General features: G+C 42.0%; 1 protein-coding gene across 1 annotated transcript in view; it reads left to right on the top strand.

Annotated features, from left to right (window-relative positions):
- USP13 (ubiquitin specific peptidase 13) overlaps positions 1–16,867 on the top strand; it is a 92,118-nt gene extending 75,251 nt beyond the window's left edge. Inside the window, exons 16-21 of the mRNA XM_075938035.2 lie at positions 2,786–2,812; positions 3,986–4,129; positions 5,257–5,423; positions 7,952–8,114; positions 13,774–13,858; positions 14,860–16,867. Coding sequence (XP_075794150.1) covers positions 2,786–2,812; positions 3,986–4,129; positions 5,257–5,423; positions 7,952–8,114; positions 13,774–13,858; positions 14,860–14,953 — 680 coding nt within the window. The 3' untranslated portion in view covers positions 14,954–16,867. The remainder of the gene's footprint in view (positions 1–2,785; positions 2,813–3,985; positions 4,130–5,256; positions 5,424–7,951; positions 8,115–13,773; positions 13,859–14,859) is intronic.
- The last annotated feature ends 2,035 nt before the right edge of the window (positions 16,868–18,902 follow it).

Raw genomic sequence — 18,902 nt, 5'->3', positions numbered from 1 at the left:
CCTGGTTCCCTTTTAGCCTCATACAGTCACCATGAGCACTCATTCCGGCCCACAGGGAATGCATTTCTGGCTTGAATGCCTAATGTAGAATCAGTGGTGGGTGCCAAAGGTAGGATAGAAATTTAACCCCCAGAAATAGTTTTTATGCTAACTGCCACATAAAAGCCAATGATCAATTAATCTTGTCATGACTATGGCTGAATAATCATCATCATCATCCAATGTTTGTTCACTGGTGCACAAGGACAGGTTCTTGCCTTCAGGATCCCTAAATCAGTCAATAACGTTCTTGTATTGGGCTCTCAGCATAATCTTATCCAGTCCCAGTACCATCTGTTATCTTGTATTAGACCAAACATTGCTTATTGGTGGTCTACTCGAAGGAGAAAAGTGCACTTCTTCCAACCAGAATAATTAATTTACAGCACAACTACATTTAGCACACAAAGGGTTATATAGATTTACAGAATCTAAGACTAGACGGTACCATTATGAAAATCTAATTTGACTTCCTTAATAATACACGCAGTAGGACTGAAAGTCTGACACTTGCTCATTGCAAGAATTAATCTTTTATTACTTGTTTTACAGTACACTGAGGAGCCCCAGTCATGGGTCAGACTCCTCTGTGTTAGACAATACGACAGGTCTGCGTCTATACTGGCAAGTTTTTCCGCAAATGCGGTCGCTTTTGCGGAAAAACTTGCCAGCTGTCTACACTGGCTGCTTGAATTTGCTCAAGAACACTGACGATCTAATGTAAGATTGTCAGTGTTCTTGCGCATATACTATGATGCTCCCACTTAGGGATAAGCTCTCTTGCGCAAATGCTTTTGTGCAAGAGGGCCAGTGTAGACAGGTTAAAAACTGTCTTGCGTAAAAAAGCCCCGATGGAGAAAATGGCGATCAGGGCTTTCTTGCGCAAAACCGCGTCTAGATTGGCACGGACTCTTTTCCGCAAAAAGTGCCTTTGTGCAAAAGCGTCCGTGCCAATCTAGATGCTCTTTTCTGCAATGCTTTTAACGGAAAAACTTTTCCGTTAAAAGCATTTGCGGAAAATCATGCCAGTCTAGACGCAGCCCAGATGTCTAACAAAATGTGACATTTTCTTGAAATAATCCTTATCTAGAAAACGCCTGTCCAGTAAAAGCAATATTGGAAGTTGCTTCCTCCTGACAATGAAATATTTTGTAGCTAGTAAATTCACTTTATTATCCTATATGACCTTAGACACAGACTATTGAAATTTGCTTTATGATGACTTGTGTCTTGGTGTTTGAATATTTAATGTTATATTAGAAGGGATGATGCTACTCGCATTATGGGATTGGTTCCTTAATTTACTTGGGTCCTAGTAGTGCTGTTACTGCAGTAAGCTTTCCAAATATGGAAGAATGCCAATCTCTAATCTGTATTTTGGTGTAAATAGCTACAGGAATACGCAGACATATAGTGATTTCAATTTTATTTCTCCTCTGCAGAATGCTCCCTGTGATTTACTCTGTTTTTCTGGGCATCTGGGTCTCCTTGAAATGGACATTGTAAAGGCTAAATTAGGAGCTTTACCTTTTATAAGTGAAAATAAAACTGACAGCTTCTGCTGTCTGACTTCATCCATTTTGGCCTTCCTGCATTATGGCTTCTTGCTAGGTGGTTTACATACAGATTCAGCTACAAGAGACATTGAATTCTAATGAAACAAGCAACTTGCAAAAAGTGCTGAGAGAGGGGGTTGTTCTCACAGTCTAAACAGACAGTTTGTATATGGCTTTCTATATGCAACGTGTACTTCAGCTATACCGGACTGACATTAATTATCACTATTTGGCACATTTCTTGTAAATATAAACTGTAAGTTCTGTTACCAGTGTATCGGCCAAGATGGTGGGCTGCCACATAACCCTCAAAGAACAAATGGGCTTGGAAGAGGACTAGGAAAGGGATAAGGGTTACTATTCTTATGGCTAAATTCAAGAAAGGGATAAGTGCTAACATAGGAACTGTTAATCACTCACTTCTGGTTTTAACATTCTCAGGTGCAAGTAAAACTTCTCAGCGTGTCCACTACCTCATCTTGTTAGTCTTGTGCCTTTTCTCTCCCAGCCTTTTCCTATACATAAAGGCTACGTCTAGATTGCATCCCTTTTTCGTAAAAAGGATGCAAATTAGACGTATCGCAATTGTTAATGAAGCAATTGATTAAAATTAATAAAATAAGGGATAACGGATCTTTCAGAAAAGGCTTTATTTTCCGAAAGATCCGCGTCTAGACTGGCGCTTTTTTCCGGCAAAGCTCCATGCTGAAAAAAGCGGCAGCCATTTTTATGCTAATGAAGCGGGGGAGATTTAAATCCCCGCTTCATTAGCAATTGCGATACGTCTAATTTGCATCCCTTTTATGAAAAAGGGATGCAATCTAGACGTAGCCAAAGAAATCAGCTCACTATACCCATGCTGTTATATCTGGGTGCGCAGATTATGTCTTGAGGGGAAAGAAATAATTCTATTTGGTGGTATGATATTCACAGCATCATGGCCTGCCTCATTTCAATGGGGTTGGTCCAGTAATTATCCCATTTGTTGTTGGATTACAGTACCAGTGGTTCTCTACTTTATTAAGCTTGAAATGATCTTTGTGACCTTCTGACGGCACAACACATGCTGCCCTTAAGGCACCACACATTTTTATTACTAACAAAATTTGCCCTCTTTTCTTTCCAATGTAGAGGTCAGCTGACTGTCGTTCAAACTCACTTCTTCTCCTTTTTTCTTTCTCAATTTCCAGATCGCATGATGAACCATTTCATGGAGCGTACGTATTTCATTTTTCTCCCCAGCGCATTGTGCTGACATTTTAGCTGTTCAAACTCATCCACGTGCTCTAGTTCAAAGAATGGTAGCTCTGCCAACACAGATATGCATGGTGCTTTGCTCTCACCATGTGCATTGATGTAAAACTGCAGTGTGGTACTTTTTCCAGCATTGGCTCGCACACATTCGGGTACTTGAAAGACCCCTCATAGCACTGTGATTCCCAACACATGAGCAGCCATTGAATCTATGGTAATTTCTGGTGTGAAGTCTCATTTTTATAATTTGGGGTTAATTCACTTTGGACGTACTCTTGGTGTAAGAGATTTGAGCACAAGTGCATTTTGTTGTCATTGTTTAACTTAAAACCCAGTTAACTGGATTGGAAGAGGGGCTCTGAAATTACAAGTATGATTTTTTTGTTGTTGCTGTTTTTATAAGTAGCTATTTAGGATCATTTTAGATTAAAAAGCCCCATTTTTAAAGTGGATGTCAGGCCTGATCCAGAGTTCATGGAAGTTAATGGAAAGGCTTCTGCTAACGTCAGTGAGCTTTGGATGAGGCCCCAGTTTAGCAGGTTGTGGTATATTTTGCAGAGAAATGCCACTTGGTATTCTTTAAACATTGATATTGCCCACTCAAGAGTCATCTAAATTGTAAATGGAGAAGGGAATTGGCAAGCCCAGTTATAACATTGTTGTATCCAATCCTGATAACTCACAGTTGTAATTGATATGCCATGATCGGACCTGAAAAATGATCTATAACTCACCCAACACCTTGGGTCTTTGCTATAGCACTAAGGGTACACCTACAGTTAATCTGAGAGGAGTGAGTCCCAGTTCATACAGACATCCATGCTAGCTCTGCTCCAGCTAAAAACAGCAGTGGATGTGAATTGTTTCCTATAAATGCTGTCTGTAAAGCATTTTGGGGATTACTCAGGCTGAAAGATCCTTAGTGTAAATCATTAAGATCTAAATCTATATATACATCAATAGTTCCCACTGTAGCAATTTGCATAAAGCTGCTTTTTATTAATGGATGTTTGTTCCCTGCAGTGTTAAAACAAACCCAGTGATACAATGTATAGGAAGCAGCATGGTATGTAATAACAAATACCACCCAAATGGACTGATGTTGACTTTATATATCAGCATATCCTCTCTTGTAGCCCCAGATATTGATGAATCTTCAGTGATGCAGCTAGCAGAGATGGGTTTTCCCTTGGAAGCATGTCGGAAGGCTGTATACTACACTGGAAACATGGGTGCTGAAGTGGCTTTCAACTGGATCATTGCACACATGGAAGAACCGGGTCAGTAGTTTCAAGGGTGTGAATGAGATCTCGCTCTGCTGTGCATCTTAGTTGGGTCATTATCGATTGTTACACCATGCAGGGCAAATGAAGCCAAGCCTAGCCTGTCCCTCTGAAAACTAGAGAACACAAACCTGTCATTCTCCTAATGTGCCCTAGTGTTACTAGGACTGGTACTCATTGCTATAAACCTGACACAGAATTCAACCCTCTGAACATACCCTGGAAACCCATTGCCCGGAGAAAGCACAGCACACCTCTGTTGCACTAGAAGAGGTAACTTGTCCCCAATGACAAAGTAGCTTGCACTAGAAAACAAAAGAGGATCGACAGCCCCTTGCTGCTGGCCTGAGGAGTAGAGTTGGGTATATACCTACCAAGTATGGGATGTCTGGCACTTGGATTTCCTGTTGGGCCCTGGACTGATAAATCTGGCTTCTTTACCCTCTGGCTGTGTCTATGTAGCCTTGCTGCATTGGCTTCACCTCCGTAGCACACTGAGCTGTTCCAGGCAGCATAATGGGGTAGAATCTCCATCCATGCCTTTCTCATGTGCCTCTGTAATGTGGACAGGTGGAACTGAATGTGGGACCTCTGAAGCTCAGTGCACGAGCCTCTACAGCTTGAGCTAAAAGCCAGCTGGCTCTCAGCTAAGGCTATAGAGCAAACTCATTCTTTCTCCCACTAATTGCCACTACACGGGACAGTACACTACACCCAGTGAGTGTGTGGGTTACATACTTCCCATCATTGAGGAAGCGCTTCCTGAGCTTCAGAGACTCCCCAGTTGAAATCCTGGACTAGCCCCCACTTGTAACACTGACAGGTACAACTGAACCTGGGACCTCTGAAGCATAGTGCATGAGCCTCTAGAGCATAAGCTAAAAGCCAGCTAAGGCTGTAGAGCAAACTCATTCTGTCTCTCTGTAAGTGGTCTAAGTACCACTACGTGGGACAATGAACCACACCCAGTACCTGATTTTTGGGGCCTCCTATTCCCCTGCTGTCCAGATTTAGCCTATAGAAATGAACTTTACATAGGTATTGTTGCTGTTCTTGAACTTCCATACATTGCTTGGTTATGTGTTGGTAGGGAGTGTGTAAATGGAGTGTTTTGTCTCTTCTAGATTTTGCAGAGCCGCTAGCTATCCCTGGCTATGGAGGAGTTGCTTCTGCCAGAGCAGCTGGTCTAGGGGCGATTGGGCTAGATAACCAGCCCCCAGAAGAGATGGTAGCTCTCATCACCTCCATGGGGTTCCAGAGGAATGTAGCTCTTCAATCCCTCAAAGCAACAGTAAGTCTCCTGGGTGGTCAAGAGAAATTCTGGATTTTTTTCAAGAATGAAGAGACACATGTGCAAGGAAAGTCATGAAATGTGCTCATGAAGGAACTCAAACCTTGCTGGTGGATGTGGGCAAGCAAGGAGAATGGGGTCCTAAGGCAAGGTTGGCCCTCGAAGGTTGTAAGAGGCGTGAGGAGTAGGAATGTTACATTTCAAGAAACTGACTAATCAAATAGTCGATGCACTTCAAAGGCGAAAGCGCTGCAGAGCACGGGGCCAGTGGGGCAGTTCCCCAATGGCCTCATGCTCCCCACAGCGTTTCAAAGCAGCAGCACCGTGTGGAGCCCTGGATCAGCTGGGGACTCTGCTGCTGCCCTCGGGCTCGGTGCAGCACTGCTGCTTTGAAACACCGTGGGGAGCCCAGCATCAGGCTCCTTGCGGCACTTCAAAGTGACAGTGCCCCGTGGAGCCCGGGATGAGCTGGGGACTCCCCTGCTGGCTCTTGGCTCCACACAGCACTGCCACTTTGAAACGCCACATGCAGCCTGGGAACACCCCAGCTGGCCCTGGGCTTCACGTAATGTTTCAAAATGGCAGCACTGTGTGGAGCCTGGCACCTGGCCCCAGGCTCCACACAGCGCTGCCGCTTTGAAGTATCCCTTCCTCCCCCACCTTGCTGCCTCTTTCTGATAGAGGCAGCAAGTGGGCGGGGGGGAAGTAACTAGTCAACTTGAATATCTGATAAGCAAATGCTTATCAGATAGTCGATTAGTTGTTCACATCCCTAGTGAGGAGAAAGGGTATACAGATTTCAGGTGAATGTTCAGTTGGATGTGACATGAAGGGCAAGATAAGAAGAACTTGATTCCCCTGTCTACCTGTTCTGAAGCTTTCTGGGTGCATGAGAGTAGTATGTCTGAGGATGAGGAGTTCCTCAGTTCTTTATTTTGGGGTGTTGAAGGGTTGCAATCCCATCTTACATGACTGTGTTCTGACTTGCCATCCACAGTTTTCCAGGTATAGTGATCTTATGGTGTGTCCCCAAGAGACACCCACCCCAAGAGAGAGAAAGTCTCTTTCTGGGTGCTGGAGAGAAGGAAGTCTTTACCTTTGTTTCTCTTCATATCTGTTCTGTGCCTCTCCAAAGCCCACCTTCATGTAGAATGACAGCCAGGGAGAAGGGGTTAACATTGGGCTGTTCTGCCGCCTTTTCTATGGTGTCACTTCCCGTTATCCACTAATATTGATACTTCCTGTGACAGCAACTGGTGGGCTGCAGTGCCTCTTTCCAGCTATGTTGCTTGGCTACCATCTAGTTAGTATGATGTGTAGGATCGTGCTCCAAGCAGCATAGGCATTCACAAATTGGGGGTTCCTGTTCACGTGTAATTCTGTGGCTTGCACGCTTTTGTGATCTGAATGGGGAAACCATAGGACTGGGCCATTGGTTTTCACTCTTATTCCTGAACATCTGAGTAGCCTGTATGCTTGTTGATGCTACCTACAGTGCCATAGCATTGGTAGCTGACAGTAGCAGTGGATGAACAGTGCAATTCAGGCCTTTCATAGCCAGATCACTTAAGCTTTCCTATATGACCTCCCAGTACCAATTGGTTGCATTGCCATGGTTTCTAGTGGTGGACTAGAATGACATTGTGCTAGCTGCACAAGGAGATATGCGCATCAAATTACAAATGTCACCATTTCTGAATTGGGTATGTATTGTAAACTACGATTTTGATTTAACAGAGGTTGAAAAGTCTAAATTGGCTTCACTTTAAGCCATTTATTAGAATCAAAATATTAATTCCAGCCATTTTTTCCAATTAATTGAAAATTACAGCTTTGGAAACCAAATACCTAATGCTGGCTTCAGCTAACTAATTGGGATTACTTAAAGGACGGAGGCAGCCACTTTTTGCATCAAATATAACTTTAAAACCCTCTGTGCTTAAATTAATATTGTTATCCTGTGTAATGCAGCAGTCGTTTCATGATGGGCAACAGCATGTAGAACACTGAGCAAAGAACCTTTCAGTTTGTGAGGTGCTGAAAATGCTTCAGCAAGTCATTTAGTACTAGTCCTGGTTTAAAAGACTTGCAGAGTATTAGCTGAATGCTCATTTTCATAAAGGCAGTGTGTATAGCTCAAATGTACTGAAAACTGTTGAACTCAGTCCTGGTTCTTCCCAAGCCATTCACCCGCATCTTCACAAGCCATTTGTTATTTTGAAATGTTTTTCTAAATAACACGCATGCTATTTCAGCATCCCGGTAACCTTCATTCCATGAGGGTTAAGGGATGTCTCGAAATAGCACTTTATTTTGAAATTTGTTACTGTGTAGACGGCACCAAATTTCAAAGTAGCCTATTTTGAAATAAACTCAAAATAAGTAAGCAATTTGTGTATGCAAATTGCATATCTTATTTTGAGTTTAGAGTGCAGTGTAGACATAGCCTTAGAGATCAGGGTTTGCGTGGGAGCTACGCTGTTGGTGAACATTGCTAATGGCTAGTGTTTTGCTCATATGTCTGCCAGAATAATAATTTGGAGCGTGCACTGGACTGGATCTTCAGCCACCCGGACCCCGAGGAGTCAAGCGAAGCTGCTTCAGATGTGATGGATATGGAAAATAATGCCAATGCCAACATTCTTGCAGAGGCAGGGCCAGAAGGGCCCAGGATCAAAGACGGGTCTGGAAGTAAGTTCCCCTCGAGTCGTGGTTTTAGCTGTCATGCTGCAATGTTGCATATCTGATACGTTATATCTACAGCTCTTCTCTTTCTTGCAAAAGTTAGCTTCACTGAGGGTTTGCAGTGGAGTCCAGGCAACCTGTTTTTATTTGTGTGTGTGTGTGTGTGTGTGTGTGTGACACACACACACACACACACACACACACACACACACACACACACACCCCTTGGTAAATCACATGACTTATTTGGGCCTCAGCTTCCCTCATATGTAAAATTAAGATGCCACTTCTTTCTTCTGTGAGAATACCTGGCCACACTTACAGAAGCTAAAAATCGCTCTTAGACCCTGTTTCCACTATGAAAATGTAATGGATTTAATAAGCTGTCTAGTATGTGGCCCTAACATGGGCACAAGACACTAGCACACAACAGAATTTACATAAAATCTTTGGTAAATTACCAGATTAAACTGTGCTAGTGCAGCCAGTCTGCATTAGGGGGCTTGATTTTTTTTCCAGCAAAAGGGGCAGGCAAATGCAGATAAAACCTCCCAGAATCCTGTCACTCTCATACCTGTATCTTGGCAGGGAATTGGACTAGATGACTCTTGCAGTCCCTCTAACCTTATGATTCTGTGTTACAGTTCAGTAAACTTCATGCTCCTGTGTTGGCATTGATTCATCTGCTTTAATGGTGTATCACCAGATGAAAATCTTTTTATATCCAGGATCATTCGGTATCCTTGTTACTTTGATTCAGTCTCACAGTGTTAAAATACTCCCCTCACTTACTCTAAATAAAATATAATTTCCTTTCACTATAAGAGGAAAGATATGAAAAAGTCTAAGCCTGGAGGGAGGAGGTCTCTAAAAGTTAATCAACCTAAGGATTCTGCTGTTGTTACAAACCCATTTGGGCTCTAGGCCTTTTGGTCGCCATGTAATCTGATAATCCATTTAATAGGAATCATTATCCTACATACCCATGCATTACTTCATTGATTTTGCTAATGGTTTTGCTCGGAGGATCTCATTGCCAGAAGTAATAGATCTAAGTAAACCACAAGATGGGGCTATTGCACAGCAGCCAAGGAATACTCAAGGAGCTGATAGAGGAGGTATCTGAGCCTTTAGCTATGATCTTTGAAAAATCATGGCAGACAGGGGAGATTCCAGAAGACTGGAAAAGGGCAAATATTGTGCCCATCTATAAAAAGGGGAATAAGAACAACCCAGGAAATTATAGACCGGTCAGTTTAACGTCTGTCCCAGGGAAGATAATGGAGCAGGTAATTAAGGAAATCGTATGCAAACACTTGGAAAGTAATAAAGTGATAGGGAATAGCCAGCATGGGTTTGTGAAGAACAAGTCATGCCAAACTAATCTGATAGCTTTCTTTGATAAGATAACGAGCCTTGTGGATAAGGGAGAAGCGGTGGATGTCATATACCTAGACTTTAGTAAGGCATTTGATACGGTCTCGCATGATATTCTTATTGATAAACTAGGCAAATATAACTTAGATAGGGCCACGATAAGGTGGGTGCATAATTGGCTGGATAACCGTAGTCAGAGAGTTGTTGTTAACGGTTCTAAATCCTGCTGGAAAGGGATAACAAGTGGAGTTCCTCAAGGGTCTGTTTTGGGACCCGTACTATTCAATATCTTCATCAATGATGTAGATATTGGGATAGAGAGTACTCTTATTAAGTTTGCAGATGATACCAAACTGGGTGGGGTTGCGACTTCTTTGGAGGATAGGGACATAATTCAAAATGACCTTAGCAAGTTAGAGAAATGGTCAGAGGTAAACAGGATGAGGTTTAATAAAGAGAAATGCAAAGTGCTCCACTTAGGAAGGAACAATCAGTTCCATACATACAAGATGGGAAGCGACTGTCTAGGAAGGAGCATGGCGGAAAGGGATCTAGGGGTCATAGTGGACCACAAGTTGAATATGAGTCAACAGTGTGATGCTGTTGCAAAAAAAGCAAATATGATTCTAGGTTGTATCAACAGGTGTGTTGTAAGCAAAACTCGTGAAGTCATTCTGCCGCTCTACTCTGCACTAGTTAGGCCTCAGCTGGAGTACTGTGTCCAGTTCTGGGCGCCACATTTCAAGAAAGATGTGGAGAAATTGAAAAGGGTACAGAGAAGAGCGACAAGAATGATTAAAGGTCTAGAGAACATGACCTATGAAGCCAGGCTTCATGAACTGGGCTTGTTTAGTTTGGAAAAAAGAAGATTAAGGGGGGACATGATAGCGGTTTTCAAATATCTAAAAGGGTGTCACAAGGAGGAAGGCGAAAATTTGTTCCTCTTGGTTTCTGAGGACAGGACAAGGAGTAATGGGCTTAAAGTGCAGCAGGGGAGGTTTAGATTGGACATTAGGAAAAAATTCCTAACTGTCAGGGTGGTCAAATATTGGAATAAATTGCCAAGGGAGGTGGTGGAATCTCCCTCTCTGGAGATATTTAAGAACAGGTTAGATAGACATCTGTCAGGGATGGTGTAGGTGGAGCTTGGTCCTGCCTTGAGGGCGGGGGGCTGGACTCGATGACCTCTCGAGGTCCCTTCCAGTCCTATTATTCTATGATTCTATGATTCTATGAATATAAAGTAGGCAAAGAGTGATCATAAATGTAAATGCACTGGGTTACTGCAGCACATTTGTAATCTTGGGCTAGTGAGTAGCCTTTGTAATGAACTTTAATACTCCCATCCTGGAACAGCAGTGTGTATGCTTGATCCACCTGTGTCTGTCTCCAAGGTTATCATTACTATACTAGTCTTACAAAAATAGTCTAAAAGCCACATCATATAATTATTTAATTTTGTTTCTCTGGTAGCTTTTTAATAAATTGTTAATAACTTTTTAATAATATTTCACTAACTATTATAAATAAAGGTCAACCTCGATTATCCCAATGTCTTGGGGACGGTGAATACATTTAAAGAATAGAGGTTTACAATAAAGACCATGAGAATTAGATTTGTGCATTCAGACTTTGGAGGATGTGATCCTGTCTGAAGTTCTGATTATATGCTTTGATGCAGTATAAGGGTCCCAGAAGTCCCTCTCTGGGTTAAAATCCAAGTCATTCCCATTATCCAGTTGTTTGAAGGAGTGTAATCTATTTAATTTTGTTCATGACTATACTTAGGCTTGGCAGAATTCAGTTTATTTCATTTCAATGAATAGTCAATATTGATAGCTATCTTTAAGCTCCCACACACACCCTTGGATTGTTGTCAATTTAAATTTTCAGAGTGATGGAAGACTTTTTGAGGAAGAGGTGGGGGTGAAGTCAAACAATTATTTAATGACAGTAGATGCTGACATTCAAAAACTTAAATAGTTAAAACACAAATTGTCAGGGTCATGTCAAAATATAGGAAGTAAATATCCTTAAATTAACAAATCATACTTGTTTTACTATTGATTTGCAAGTTCACTCATAACAAGCCTTATTCAAAAGTCTAGATAATTGGATTTTAACTCTAGTACAGGGGTGGGCAATAATTTTTGACTGGGGGCCACTTCAGAAATTTTTGAAGTAGCCCCGGGCCACCCTGGAAGGGGCGGGGCCTAAACAGGAAGGGGCGGAGCTACCTGCCCCCCGGACCATGATTGGTCTGGGTGGTCAGGGAGGCTTTTTGACCCTCTTCCCATTAGGCACCCAGAGCCTGGGGGCGGGAGAGCACGGGAAGCCTCCTCCCGCCCTTTGTTGAGCGCATGGCACTTTGAAGTGCCGCAGGCTCTTTGCAGGGGCGGGGCAGAGCGAAGGAAGCTTCACGCAGATCTCCTGCTCTCATGCCCTGATTGGCCTAGGGACGGGATGGGAGGGAATGCAAAGCCTCCTCCGCCCTTCCCCGCCACCCTGCGACCAACGCGCGGTGTTTCAAAGTGCCATGTGCTCCTGGCAGGGTGGGAGGGGGCTTTGCGTGCTCTCCTTCCCCCAGAACCTAATTGGCCTGGGGGTGGGGGAGCAGCAGGGCCTCCACAGGCTGGATCCACCCGCTTTGTGACCCGGATCTGGCCCGTGGAGGCCCTTTGCCCACCCCTGCTCTAGTAAGTTCTCAAAAGCATTTTCCTTCTCTTTGTCTACTTTGTAAATTTAAATGATCTTCAATATAAATATATTTTCTCAGTTTGTGTGTCAGTGGTGAAATCCGTATTTAACAATAAAAATCTAATAATTCCAAGTCTGGCTATACTGTGCAGCATAAACAAATACAGAGTAAGATTTCCATGCCTGCTGTGCAGAAAAGCCTTTTTTTCAGTTGACCTAACAATGAACTCATTACAGTTTTCTTTCTGTTGAGAAGCCATGCCTGGATAGTGTGCTGAAGCTGTTGAAGTTAATATTCAAGGGCTTTCCCAGCATTGCAAGGATTATATATATATTTGTCAGATTAATGGGGCTAGAAGGACTCAGTGGGTATGTCTAAACTACATCCCTCTGTCGAAAGAGGGATGTAAATTAGGTAAATTGAAAGTGCAAATGAAGCGGTGATTTAAATATCCCATGCTGCATTTGCATACTTGCGTCACAGCGGTCTTTCGAAAAAGGGTATTTTAATAGTGAAACCACAGTTCTTTTGGGGGAAAAAAAACCAAAACCTTTTTTGAAAGAACCGCATCTAAACTGTGGTTTCACTTTCGAAATAACCTTTTTCAAAAGACTGCTGTGATGTGATTATGCAAATGAAGCGCAGGATATTTAAATCCCTGCTTCATTTGCACTTTAGATTTACCTAATTTACATTTCTCTTTCGACAAAGGGACATAGTTTAGACAAACCCAGTGTGACCTCAGACCAAAAGTGACTCGTGGATATAGTCTCTGTCTTTTGCATTTGATTAAGAAGAGTTCAAACATTCACATCCATAAATTTAACTAATTAGTGTATGGAGCCAATTTTCACAACCCTACACTGGGCTGTATCTAAGTAGCATGTCCTACTACTGTCTTGTCTGCATCATGGTTGAAATCCAAACCCTTGCCCCATCCATTTTGTCTTTCATAGATCTGGTCATAGGTAAGGTTCAGATTTAGTCACAGTATTTTTATGAAGTCATGGATGGGGCATGAGCACTACATGACTTGAACCAATAATACCCCTGACTAAATCTCTGCTTCTGGGGCCCCCTGTTCTGGGGGGCTCTGCTCCAGTGCTGAGGCTTGACTGCCTCTCGACCCATTGTACAGGGACTGCTCTCCGGATGGCTCTGGGTACCTGTGGGACTGTTGCTTCAGCTGCCCCAGGACTGCTGGTGCAGCTGGCTCTGGGGAAGTCCCTGAGATCGCTGCTCAGATGCTCCCATGGACCACGCAGGTAGCTGGCTCCAGGGATTCTCCATTAGCATCTAATGCATCTGGCTCTCGGGGTAGCCTTATTTATAGGTATAAGCTGAACTCGGACAACGTTGTGTGTGCCCAGAGGTGTTGATTTGTGCTGCATTCATGTTTGGTGAAGGTAAGTGCCACCTGTGAAAGGGGACACTTATGCAGGGTTAATAGAAAGTGTTTTTGGGCATGTGAAGTCTGAATCATGAAAATGCCTCGCTGTTTTTGAAGAAAAAAAAAAGTCTCTTGGCTCTGTGAGGTGGTGTCAGCAACGGAGGACTGCCGCTCATCATTCACTGATGTTTCTTATGCAGGATATGAGCTCTTTGGGTTCATCAGCCACATGGGAACATCCACAATGAGCGGCCACTATGTTTGCCATCTCAAAAAGGAGGGCAGGTGAGTGGCTTTGGGAAAGGAAGGGAAGCTTTGGTTTTTGGATGGTAGGCAGCTTCAGCATAGTACGTCACGTCCCAAAAATGTGCGAGTGTTTCTTATCACACAATACATTTCTGTTATCTCGCTCATTCAGTGGAGTGAAGGCTACAAATGTTACATAGAAGTGCACTTGGTTTTCCTTGTAATTGATGTGTGTGTTTGTGCACATGCCAAGGCGGCGCCAATCTGTACCAGGGACTGGCCTGATGCAGAACTTGGATTTTGTTGTGTTTGCACCAACCTCCTCCTCCCTTCCTGTGCATCAAGCACTCTTTAATTTCTGGCAACAGGAAGCCATCTCTGGTTTGCCTCCATGCCCCTCCGATTAAGTAATTTATTAATTAATAAGTCTGCCATACCAGTCACTCTTGTTTTCATTGTTGTTTTTGTCGGTACATTTTCTGATTAGATTTTAAGCTTTTTAGGGTAGAGATATAAGAAATCCTTAATGCAGGGCTACTCAACTTTGGAAGGCCCGGGGGCCACAGTGATACTCACAGTACATGCCAAGGGCTGCAACTCAAGTGTGGTTGCATATACATGCAGATATATATGCAAATATATGCAAAGAGCTTTTTTCACACAGCGCTTCCAGCACTTTGTCCCTGAGGGCTAGTAACACTGATACCCTGTACCCAGTCTATTCTAACCAGCCCGTCCGCTTGCGTCTTTCAGTGCTCACCCTGCCTGAGAGACACCTCGCAGTTGTGGAGCGTGTTCCCTCCAGTGGAGGCCTTGTTCAAAGAATCCCACCTACAGGCCACATGTTGAGCCCCATTAAACCCAAACTGCACCATGGGCCACAAACAAATGGTCCGCGGGCCACATGTTGCCCACAGGCCATGTGTTGAGTAGCCCTGTGTTAATGTAGCCCTGCGTTAATGTCTTGTTGGTGCTGTATTAAAAGAATTAATTACAGCACTTGAATCCTCTTGATACTCACTTTCCTATTTTCATTTCAGATGGGTGATCTACAACGACCTTAAAGTCTGTGCCTCAGAGCGACCTCCCAGAGATCTGGGATATATTTACTTCTACCATAGGATACCAAGTTAGGCCTCACATACGTTATTTGGCCTTAGGAAGCCATAAGCCTTTTTAATTTGCCAAAAAAAAAAAAAAAAGTATTCATTTAAAAAAAAAAACCCACAACAAACTTTGGACTGCCAAAAAGCAAAGGAAAACATGGGATATTTATAGTTTATTTAAAACACAGTTATTTGATGCCTTCTTAAGTGTTAGCAGAGAAATTTCTATTAGGTGGTGATGTACTGTAGGATATTTTAAATGGCTATACATGAAAAGATACCTTAAGGCCATGCAGATTACTAATGGAGTTTGCAACTACCACATGGAGAATGCTTTTGTTCCATAACTAAACTACAATCCAATTATTGCCTTGTGGTTCAGCTATGTTCTCAGAAGACTTTTGGGGAATGTACATTTTTATGGTAGTAGCTGCCCACTTCTTCCAACTGGAGAATCCACACTGGTTATGGATGTCAGAGATTTGCCTTTGCTTCATGTATAGTTGGAAGGGGAGAAACTGTTTTCCATCACAGAACATGCCTTGGTCACAAAATTATTTTCAGTACAATATGGAATGACTAATAGACCTACTACGTATATTGGAATGTAGAGATACAGAATGTTTTGTTTTGCCTCCGTGATGCTTGAAATCAAAACACACTAATGCAAAATTTGGAAGCTATTAATCCCCTTTGCCAGTGCCCTGTACAGTACATTTATGCCAAATAGAAATGGTGAGTTTTATTTTATGTATTTAATGTGGATTTTTAAAACTCTTCTTGAAATCCTGTTGTTTTTTAAATTATCCCAAGAGATTCACGATAGCAAGATATGCTGATTTGATAAATAAAACTCCACCTCTCAGGAATAACAACCACTGATTTCCTCCGAAGGCATTAGAAATGAGGAGCAATGTTCCTTTAACTGTTGCAAAGAATGTTGTGCCCAGACCGGTAGCACTCCAGCTAAAACTGACTCCAGGACAAAGTGCTTGCAGCACAATTCTGCTTTCTGCCAAAGGTTGTTTAATTATTTAAGTCTCTTCTATGGGTGTAGGAAATTGGTGGGTAAAATTACTGATTTATTGATTTTTTAAAAATTCATAACGTATCGATGGTCTAGAAACTTGCAAGCACACAGATAATCTGATCTGCACAACACCCCTCTCCTGGGTTTCCCGGGGGGGGGGGGGGGGGGGGGGGGGGGGTTGGCCATTTTTTACTCATTTTTTCCATGTTTCTTTATTTCAATTTGAGTCCTAGACAAGGAAGGGCCTGAGGGTGGGGGGGGGGGGGTGTTAAATTGTTATTGAATAGTTCTGTTTTAGGGGGAAAAATACAACAGTGAATGTAATCTTTTATGTCCCCACTACCACCAAAAAAACCTTCACATTATATTGCAACTCCTGAGAGACAGTTGGTAAAATTGCCTCCTCATTTTACTGATCCCTCAAAGTAAGTTTAAATAGTCAAAAGAACCCATGCAGAGTGCAGGAGAGGCAGGAAGTTGTGATTATGTCTTCTCTGCATTTAATGTCTGCAAGTTCAGTAGCAAAATGCAGGCAACTGCACACAACCAAAGGGTACCTGTATTTAAAGAGTCTGGTTATAACTAGGGCATTTTTTAATGTCTGACTACAAAATGTTCCCTTAATGTAGAAGTCTGGGATAGCTCACTAAACATGGTAATATAAGCCTAGTTTTCCTGGCCAGTTTTTTATTTGAAAAGTGGTACTAGATGTAGAGAGCAAATAGGGTGCAATAAATCTGTAATAGTGTATGTGATGTCTAATCACTGGGAAAGTGTCTTCTCTTTAACACCTTTCCAGACACACTAGAGTGGTGTTGTACCCCAATAGAAAATGGCTTTCATAAGAACCATCTGCCTCATCATTATTAAGTAGTTTTATTATGGATGAAATAAAAATTGCCAGCAAATCTACTTGTTTCTACAGTATTTTGGCTGTTTGTGTCTTTCACTAGCAGAAGCCTGTTCTGAAAATTGAATCAGCCAAGTCTGCAGTGGCGCATCCCATGTTTAAAGTGAAGGAGCTGAACTTTAAGATGGTTTTTTATTTGTGCTTTTGACAGTAGAAAAAGGAAAAGATCCCTTTCGTGCCCAGTTACATTTCAAAGAAGTGCAACAAAAGGTTTCTCCTCTGCCTCATGAACTTAAAGGGCTATTTATAAACTGGAAAGGTCTGGTATGCACAACCTTTTTATTTAAAGACCTTGGAGTCCTTACCATGCTTGTTACTAAACATGGGAGTAAGGATGGAGCATGAGCTCTTACAGACCATGTACTTGTATATAGAGCTATCTTAACTGGAACAACTATGTGTGTGATATTATATATTTAATATCAGGCACATTTCAAAAGCTAGCAGGTGAGAAGCTGGGAAGTGATACTTAAAAGAAAAAAATTAGCTGGTGCATTTTTAGTGTTTGCATTTCTGAAATTCTTTTATTGCAAGTATAGTTCAGGCCTTTGTGCAGTGGACAAAAGTGCAGGGTGCAATCCAGGGGAGAGGCTGAATTTTCTTTCATGGAAATTTAGCATTGAAAAATACTTTGAAATTCTTCAGGTGTTTCTGCATTTTGTCCCCTTGTCACTGTTTTTGCCTTCAAACGATCAATGTACTGCCCTTTCTTCTCTCTCTCTCTCTCTCTCTCTTTTTCTTTAAATATATGACTAAAGGCAAATAATGCCATTGGTACATTAGGATGCAATCCTCTATTTCTGGAACATAGAGTCAGAGGTACCTTTGTTTCATCCATTTAACCCCTGATCTATCAAAGCACTTAAGTGCATGCTCAGTTTCAAGAATATGGGTGGTCCTATTCACTATGCCTTTTGCATAAGTACCTTGCTGGATCAGGGCACTAGAGGGTGACTTGAGCAATGGGTAATAGGAGGACCTGCACATTAGATGGATTCCAGTAACTTTTTCAAATTATTTTTCTTTAAAATGTTTTGTGAGCTTCTTTGGAGTAAAGGTTGAGAAGAGTCATCACTTTGGCCCAGATCCTCAAAGGCATTTGGGGTCACAACTCTCACCAATATCAGTTGGTCTATGAACTTGAAAAGACGAGTTATTTAATCAGCTGAATACCACGAATCAAGAGGTACAGAGCAAACTGCTGTTTTATTGTTAGAGTTGGTCATACATTTCTGAATTATGAAACTTTAGGGAGAAAAGGAGAAAAAAGGAGAATGTTTGACAACCTCCTCACCCCATCCTTTTAAATATTGCTTTATTTCTAATGGAGTCTATAGAATCCCCTGTGCAGGTCCTCTCTCCAAAGCAAAAGTAGGATGTGATTTATAAAATCCTTTTATCTTTCTGGTTAAAATGTAATTAGGGTATAATCTTAATTAGGAAAAATAATAAAGCCTTCAGCCAGTCTGGGAGTCTTTGGACCTGATTCTCCTTTCCTTTTTACCAGTTACACACTGGAGTAACTCTGCTGAGTTAGACCTGATTTACACTGGTGTAAATGAAATCAAATTCAGGCCCTGTTTCTTAAGAACTTTCAACCTCATGGGGGTACAGTACAAATTTGTGACATGGATGTATTAGATCTTCATTGTAGCTTTTAGAAACAGACCTCCAACTCGTATCTTTTGTTTTCCATCCCAATGGCAGCCATCTCTATTTTCTCTGCTGTCTTCAGATACACTGAAAGACTGTGCAAAACATGCTGTAACTGGAAATGCCTTTTTATTTCCCTACCTTGTCTCCCATTTGTGGATCAGATCAATTTCTGATTCCTGCCACATCTTTTGAGGTTTTCTATTGTGTCCTGGAAATGTTTGTAATCATTTATTTTGCACCATACAGCATTGTTTGCTTGAAGCACTGGTAACATTTCGGGGAGTATTTGTTTGAGATGAGAAGGGATATTAATGATATATTGCTGCAATTGTTTTAAATTAAAAAATATTCTCACATCTTGGGGATCATGTTGTCTTTTTG

Source organism: Pelodiscus sinensis, chromosome 10 (genome assembly GCF_052426305.1).
Source record: "Pelodiscus sinensis isolate ZL-2025 chromosome 10, ASM5242630v1, whole genome shotgun sequence".
Lineage (NCBI taxonomy): Eukaryota > Metazoa > Chordata > Testudines > Trionychidae > Pelodiscus > Pelodiscus sinensis.
Note: the sequence above shows the minus strand (reverse complement) of the source record. Positions and strands in the feature narration are given on the sequence as shown.